An 8230-nucleotide genomic window follows, 5' to 3' on the forward strand; every position below is an offset into this window, starting at 1 on the left:
GAAAATGTAATTTGATAGTGTAAACAATGGTCTTATATTTTAGGACGGACGGAGTACTATATAGACAAATCACTAAGCTATGGATTCAAGAAAACTAAAAAAAACACTTCCCTCGAAAAATGAAGAAAAAGAATAAAAACGCTAGGCAAAATATGATCAACATTATCAGAAAAGCCCCTGAGATTATCTGGAAGGTAGCAGGCTACCAGTTTTTGTCCTCGAGTCTTTTCTTATGCAACACAACTCCAGACTTTATTCACAGACACCCTTGGAACGTCACGAATTTGAAAAGCCCATACCCTTCCCTCCCCAAATCATCGCACACGAAACCGAAGGATCCGGCAGTTGACTCCTCCCCCAATCAGGCCAGCCGGACGCTCCACGCCGGCCGCCATGGGCTCCACAGCGACCGGACCCGAGCTCGCGGCGTCCCACGACGACGAGGAGGCGGCTCCCCTCGTCTCCGCCGCCGGAGACGGCCGCCGCGGCGCAGGCACAGCGTCGCAGACCCGCGACCTCCACCTCCTCAGCCTGGCCTTCTTCTTCGTCTTCCTCGCCTACCACGCCGCCCAGAACCTCCAGAGCACCGTCAACACGGTACGCATCCTCCCATCTCAAGAATTCCCCGGCGCACGCGCGCACGCTCGGCCGGACGTGACCGTCGGTGGCGTGGCGATATGACTGATTGGCGCCGGCCGCACGGGCTCTCGCACGCAGGACGGCAATTTGGGGTCGATATCGCTGGGCTTGCTGTACACGTCGTTCACGGCGTTCTCGGTGGTGGGTTCGCCGGTGGTGCGGGGGATGGGGTCCAGCCGGGCGCTCGTGCTCGGCACCTCCGGCTACCTCCTCTTCATCGCCGCCAACCTCGCCCCCTCCTGGTATGTACGCTACCACCAAGCCGCTAGCTCCGATTGCTTCTGCTGTAATTTCTCCGTCCTTGGTAGAGTATATTCCTGGCGGCTCCGACACATCTCGAGCTGACTGAATCTGTGGCGAAGATTCATCTGAGTGACAGTGGAATTTGGCGGTGTAGGGTACAGTACAAAATAGGGGAACACATAGGTGGTAAAATGACAAATCTACTAACTTGCCGGCTCAGCATTTGCTTTCCACTATGGCGACGTCCCTTTCGTGCTTGCCGTGCAAGCAAAATGAAATGCGTGCCCCTGCACCACGCCCAATGTAGCTGCATAATCTGATCGGCACGCCAATTTCAGTTTGTTCTGAATGGGAGTAAAAAACTCACCGGAAAAAAGATGTTTGATATGTGCAACAAAACGCCACCAAATACAAATATGAGGCGGGGCGACCATCTGCCGCTTGTTGAGCGAGCAGCGAGGTATGCTTCTTCTCCCCTTAATCTTGGGAGCTCCACGCCATAGCCACGTCAACCCACCTCGCCGGGCCTGCCCACGCCCACCTCTGCCCACGAACAATGAGGGTTGATGGCTATTGTCGCCAACATTGCCGGTTGGCGCCTTCCCATGACCATCCCTAAGTCCGTGGGTCATAGGTTTTCCCTATCTGAAGACATTTTTTTTAGCGAAGTGTCCAAAAAAAATTTAACGAGATAGGCAGTGAAATCTTTTCCTATCTCTTTCCCTTCTCTCGGCCCTCCGGCTTGGCCCTTCTCCGTGTAGATAGTCGACACTTGGAAAATGAAAGGAATATGAAGAAAATGAGGAAAAGCAACAAGGTGGACAATGGCCTACGAGAGTCAAGAGTGTCACTACATCCGAGTGTTTGAACCGAAGAACATAAGAGGGGAGCGTCTCGGGTCAAACTAACAAGTGCACCTTAGTATATGGTCTTTGTGAGATTTGTATTGTTTTTCTTCATTGTTTTTCTTATTCATAGTTTAAATGGATGTATGCATCAACCACCACAGAGGCAGAAGTTGATCGCCTTTTTTGAGAAAAATGAGAATTTGCACTTCACTCATTTTTGTAAGAAAAATATACACACCCAATTTTGGTTTAAATCTTGTAACATTTTGGCTCATTTCATATCGAGATGGACGCCGAATAACTAGCGGATATTTTCGGCCTGCGCTTGTCCGGTTGTAGTTGGAGTCTTGGAACAGAACAGCTTGGTCGGCAGCAGCCATGCGCGCCTGCCGCCACTTTTTTTTAAAGATCCGATCAGATGTGCCACCTGACAAGTGGAGCCGTTGGAGTACGCATACGATACGAGGATTACCCAAACAGCAGCTGGATATGTACGTAAATAGACAAAAAGCTTTATGTCCATCGGCGGCAGCATTGGATACGAAGCAAGTTCCAACCACCGTCGCCGTCAGTCGTCACCTTGCAGAAGCTCCAAGCAGGATACCAACAAGGTGTGCAGGCCAGGATCTGAATGCTTTATGTGCTTATATAAGTGCATCGTGGATCTTAAGCTATGACACGGCGGGCGGAGCGATTAATAACCTAAGTAAACAGGGTCGCGATGTTGTCGATGGATCCGTGTCACCCTCCTAAGTTGGACCATCAAGTTTTCTTTATGGAAAAAAGTTGGACCATTAAGTTGGCTGTAAAGGCCTGCCATGCACCCGTGGTCTCAAGTTGAGTATTACTTTCTTTGTTCGAAATTACTCTAGTTGTCACTCGAGCGAATGTATCTAGCACTAAATTCCGGACGGAGTGAGTAGATTATTTGGATGATTCGAGTTTTGTGGTTATAGTGAAGTGGAGTTATTTCCAGACACGCAGATCCTCTAGCTCCACGTGTATCTCCCCTACACTCACATGGCATCGATAAAAAAAGAAGATCTTTCCCACAGACGGCAGACACACCAACAATGCACAGACAGCGATCGCCGGAAAGATCAGAACAAAAACGGCACACGGCCAAGAAAACGGCAGCAAGATGGCAGGCGCGCACGGCCAAGTCCCGGCAGCCACGGGCTACGGCTAGCAAAACGAGCCACTGCCACGCGGGCCCACGCGACGCCTAGTCTCTCCGCACTCCGCTCGCTCGCTCGCCGGCCGCCTTCTCCTCGGTAACGAAGGAGCGACCGCAGCATAAAAAGCTTCTACAGGCGCCACTCTCGCGCCCAGCTCCCGCACCTCCCCCTCGCGCTGCTTCTAGAAGCCTCCCGCGATGGACGCCCGCCGCGACGACGAGGAGGCGGCGGCGCCGCTCCTGGCCGCGCCCGCTTCGAGGAGCCACGCCGCCGACGTGCACGTCCTCTCCGCCGCCTTCGTGTGCTTGTTCTCCGCCTACAGCGCCGCCCAGAACCTCCAGAGCACCGTCAACGACGTACGCGCACCTCCCTCCCTTCTTCCTCGCGTCGATCTCGCTCGCTTCGATCCTGATGGGGATCCTGGCTGCAGGAGGGCGACCTGGGCACCGTCTCCATGGGGGTCCTCTACACCTCCTTCACGCTCTTCGCGGCCGCGGCGTCGCCGGTGGTCAGGTGGCTGGGCGCCAGCCGCGCGCTCGTCATCGGCACCAGCGGCTATCTGCTCTTTATCCTCGCCAACCTGGTCCCGACATGGTGCGTACCGTCACGAGTCGCACAGTCGGACAGACTCTCTGACATGATAATGCGGCGCTGGTCTGTATAACAGTGTTTGGTTTGGATGCTTGGTCCCTGCTTGATAGAATGCCTGCCTAGACAATGTTCATTCCCCTGAAAGAAGTTCAATTAAGTTAGAACAGAAGTGTCAATTTTATTCGATAATTTGTTGTCTCGTCATGTGATTTTTTGTTCGTAGTTGAGACGTTGATTATAGTCAATTGATTTTCATTGGCTGCAAAACCCCCCCTGATTGCAATTTGAATTGTGAGAAGTTTAGGCACTTTGACCTTGTTAATAAGATCATGGATTCGAATTCTTTCCGTGCTCATTGATTCGTCAGGGCTGAACTTCAGTTGAAGCCTAATTAGTTGTTGCGCTGATTTTGGACCAGAACCTTAGCTCTTGCATCACGTAGAGGCTTTGCATTATGGCCAAGTTTACCAGGTCGTACATTGTGCATACAAATCATTCTATATGTCGAACAACACAATGAGCCGATGCCCTGTTTAGCTGGAGTAATGAAAATTCTCAACTAACCCAAATAGCTAATTCAGTGAAGTGTTTGCTGGTAACAACCTCATATTAATCACAAATGGCTTTTGGCCCTTGATGTGTTCCATAATCCGGTAAAAAAAATTTAGTTCTGTAATTTACCAGTGGATTTATTTTCAAGTTCAGTAAACTCAACATGCTGCAATACTGAGACTCCTTTGATGTTAACTTGAACAACTAATTATCAGGTATACAATGGTACCAGCTTCACTGTACCTGGGTTTTACCGCATCAATCATTTGGGTTGGGCAGGTAATAATTTTGCTTTCCAATAAACTATTTAGAACCCGTTTATGTCTGGTTAACGTACATACCCGTTCGCAATGCAGGGCACATATCTTACTTCTGCTGCCCTCAGTCATGCAAGGGACAACAGTTTGCCCGACGGTCCAACTTTAGGAAGCTTTAATGGAGAATTCTGGGGTGTGTTCGCTAGCACACAGGTACAACACACAAGAGCTATTTACTATTAAAACATGCAAAGAGCTACTTTAGCAGTTGTTCATACCTCAGACTGTAGTTTCTATTACTTTCTGCACATAGGCACATGCCCTGTACAGCTACAAGGGTACAATGGTCTCTGACATAACGACTTCTATTACATTTGAATTGTGTAGGTCATTGGGAATTTGATCTCACTTGCTCTACTGAGAAATGGAAAGGTTAGCATCTCAATTTGGATCCTTTCAGTGTCTTATGACTTGATGAGCATCTTGTGGACTGCCATTTTACTTGCACATCATGTGTGTTTGATCCTATCATCTTCATATCACTTCAGGATGGAGGAAGTATAACAGGAAAAAATCTGCTGTTTGTTGTGTTCCTTGGCTGCATGATTATCGGCATTGTATTGATGTGTTTACTGTCCAAAAGGGATGAGAAACGAGATAATGCTTCGACACACTCCTCATTTGGAGCTATGTTGAAGTATATTGTTGCCCCTCTCAAGGACCGAAGGATGATTCTTCTGATCCCTCTTATCGCATATTCAGGTTTACAACAGGCGTTTGTTTGGTAAGCAACAGAAAATCTTTTCAGCATCGATGGTGCTTCAGCGCCTTTTCTAACAGGGTGTTGTGGATTTCTTAGGGCTGTATTCACAAAGAGTATTGTGACACCTGTGCTTGGCATATCTGGAGTCGGTGGCGCCATGGCAATTTATGGCGCATCTGATGTAGTTGTAAGTGAAACTATCAACTTGGTGTTAACATTATCCAGTATCAGTTCGTCCCCCTTTTTTTATTGCTGTTGCTTAAGGTTTAAAAAATAGCTAAGTCCACAACTTAAACAAACAACTATAAAACATGTCATCTTCCATTTATTTACAGTTTATACACATCATTCTAAACTGCTGGAAAGACCATACTGTATGTTTAGTTGATTTGAAGCTCGCTTGACATTGCAGTGTTCATTGGTTGCTGGACGTTTTACCTCTGGGCTTCATTCAGCTACATTTATAGTGTCAGTTGGAGCTATTGTTCAGGCTGTGGTCCTGTTCTGGTTGCTTCTTTTTTACAGGTTTGATTTTTCAAGTTGTCCTTGTTTGCCGTGCTACTCTTCCCGTATCATTGCTATTGCAGTCTACTCATTGTTATCTTGCTTGCAGTCCAGTGGAGGGACTACTTGGTGCAGCGATTCCACTATTTATAGGTGCCTTATGGGGTGTTGGTGACGGAGTCTTGAACACACAGTTAAGCGCATTACTTGGGTTGCTGTTCGAGGATGTCAAGGTAATCATACTATGGTTTGTTTTCTCTAGTGTTTCTTGTACAGATACATCCTAGTTTCCCCTTTGGTACAGATCTTGTTTTATTTGGGTATTCTTAGTTTCTTACCCAAGTGCAGTGGTTTGGCTGGTGGGTCTACTGGTGGTAGGTATTTTCAGAAAAATGAAAGTTCATATCTCAAAGTTTCAGACTAAAAAAAATCATATATAGACCAAGATGCGGTCTACATACCTGTAAATTTTCATTGATAAATATGTTCATATGTGCGCTACAAAAAAAGATGTAGCAAAAACACTTAATTTTGTGTTTCTGATTATTACCTCGCCTTCAATGAAAAGATATTGACGGCTGCTTCATCTTAAATAAATACCAGCGGTGTGATGCTTTGATTTCATTTGTTGTGGACCTTGTGTTAATGAAGAAATGTATAATTTGGCACGTTCTATTTACCAATATAACTAAGTTATCTTAAATGAACACTAAGCTTGTCTTGAAAAATGACAAATGCAGGAAGCAGCTTTTGCACAGTTGAAGGTTTGGCAATCAGGTGCCATTGCAGTCATCTTCTTCTTGAGCCCAAGCATCACACTACAAGCAATGCTTATCTTGATGGCCGCGTCACTCGTCGTCTCCTTTGGCTTGTTCCTGTTACTTACCCTTGTTGTCGAGAAGCCATCAAGCATCAGAGCGTGAGGCAAATCCTATTTCGGTGTGCAGACAGTGTCGTCGTCACCACATGGTTAGCGACCAACAGCATGTACAACCACACTGTTGTATTGACCAGTGATATGAAACTGAGAAGGAAGAGCATCATCATCCATCACGACGCGACGCCATGGCAACGTGCACATCATGCTATTCATGGCAGACATTGTTTGCTGGAGGTCTGAAGTGAAGAGGTTGCAGGCAAAATGTGGGAAGTGAGAGTCGGCCTTGCATTTGGTTTCCTGCCACTTTTCAATCTCCTGTTATTGCCTATGACTGTGTCTTGTCACAGGAATCACATACTCCATTATAATTATAATTTATAAAGAGGCAACATTTCATTCAAACAAGTGATGATATTTTGTGTTCGGGTAACCTATATCTTTCTCTGCCTTTTCATATGGGTCACGATCCACCTGCAAAATAATCTCACTGACCCGATATCGGCCCAACTAAACAGGCCCAAGTTCTAACTGAAACTGCAGGTTAAGTTCTGTTTTTTTGTTCGTTTGAGGAATGAAGTTCTGAAATTTGATATTTGTCAAGTGTCCTGCCTTTCCATTTCCCAGTAGGCAGTAGCCACAAATATTATGGAACACTACACAATACGCATAGTTGAAGGAACATAATAACATTGCAACACAGATGAAACTAAAGGAGTGGTGTTAGATTAGGAATGAGAGCAACAACCAGAAAATCAAGTGAAGTACTGAAGCAAATGTACGTTCAGATACATGCACGATGCATGTTCCTCTGTTTATTCATGGTACATCACACGCACTGATCACACGGGAGATACACTGAGGCAAGATGGCTCACACGAACAATCTGGAGACAACACGTACAGAGACGGAGGCAACACATGCAATACATTAGTAACCATCACCGGAGACAAATTAAGCACCAACACCCATGCAAATGCAGGCAGGCTAGTTCTCCATTACCAAGCGGCTGCTGACGAGCCTCCCTCCCGTCAGTTGAAGTAGCCTGACGGCGAACGTGGCGGCTGCTTCGGCTGCGAGGACGACTGTTCCGGCGGCTGGGGTTTCGGGTCCGGCTTCGGGCTGGGGCCCGGGGCAGGCTTTGGGTCGGGCGTGGGCTTGGGATCAGGCTTTGGCCCCGGTTTAGGGTCGGGCTGCGGGTCTGGTTTGGGGTCGGGCTTGGGCGTCGGGTCAGGTTTTGGCGCCGGTTTAGGGTCGGGCTTGGGTGTTGGGTCAGGTTTTGGCGCCGGTTTTGGGTCTGGCTGCGGGTCTGGTTTCGGGTCAGGTTTTGGCGCGAGTTTAGGGTCGGGCTTAGGTGTCGGCGCGAGTTTAGGGTCGGTCTGCGGGTCTGGTTTGGGGTCAGGCTGTGGCGTAGGCTTCGGCTCTAGGCTGGGCTCATGTTTCAGCTCCGGCGCCCTCCCAGCGACGGCGAGGCTAGCAACATTTGCCGCGACGAGGGCCAAGAGCAAGCACAGCGAGAAGGCGGGTACCCTCATCGTCGCCGCTCACTAGCTAGCTGCTCACAGCTCACTCAGCTCACTTGCTTTGTAGTATGTGCCTCACACTTGGCTGTGTGAGTGTGTGGCAGAAGAGTAGAGGATTTATAGGCCCGGCGAGCGAGCCGACGCCGGACGCGTGTCCATCGCCTTTTGCGAGCCCGTGACCGGCACGGTGACCAGCTACAGTGACATCCCTCAGCTTTTGTTCATGTCACCTTTGCATGGCATGCGCGCACCGGC

At 48.3% G+C, this 8230-nt stretch overlaps 1 protein-coding gene across 2 annotated transcripts; it reads left to right on the plus strand.

Annotated features, from left to right (window-relative positions):
- Nucleotides 1-271: 271 nt before the first annotated feature.
- Nucleotides 272-6857, plus strand: LOC123119715 (UNC93-like protein 3). 2 transcript variants are annotated; one of them, XM_044539615.1, is made up of 10 exons: nucleotides 272-597; nucleotides 718-881; nucleotides 4267-4330; nucleotides 4408-4521; nucleotides 4696-4740; nucleotides 4857-5092; nucleotides 5168-5258; nucleotides 5484-5596; nucleotides 5685-5808; nucleotides 6316-6857. In XM_044539615.1, the coding sequence occupies exons 1-10, from the start codon at nucleotides 394-396 to the stop codon at nucleotides 6496-6498; spliced, it is 1338 nt and encodes a 445-aa protein (XP_044395550.1). In that variant the 5' UTR covers nucleotides 272-393; the 3' UTR covers nucleotides 6499-6857. The 2 variants fall into 2 exon arrangements, with proteins under 2 accessions (XP_044395550.1, XP_044395552.1); XM_044539617.1 differs by lacking the exons at nucleotides 272-597; nucleotides 718-881 and adding exons at nucleotides 2892-3264; nucleotides 3339-3502.
- Nucleotides 6858-8230: the final 1373 nt, after the last annotated feature.

Source organism: Triticum aestivum, chromosome 5D (assembly GCF_018294505.1).
Source record: "Triticum aestivum cultivar Chinese Spring chromosome 5D, IWGSC CS RefSeq v2.1, whole genome shotgun sequence".
Lineage (NCBI taxonomy): Eukaryota > Viridiplantae > Streptophyta > Magnoliopsida > Poales > Poaceae > Triticum > Triticum aestivum.

Bases quoted from the DNA above. Each gene is read 5' to 3' on its own strand.
- LOC123119715 (XM_044539615.1), top strand. From the start codon at position 394: ATGGGCTCCACAGCGACCGGACCCGAGCTCGCGGCGTCCCACGACGAC. The intron at 4,741-4,856 runs GTTAGCATCTCA...ATATCACTTCAG, and splicing joins CTCTACTGAGAAATGGAAAG to GATGGAGGAAGTATAACAGG. The intron at 5,259-5,483 runs GTAAGTGAAACT...TTGACATTGCAG, and splicing joins ATGGCGCATCTGATGTAGTT to TGTTCATTGGTTGCTGGACG.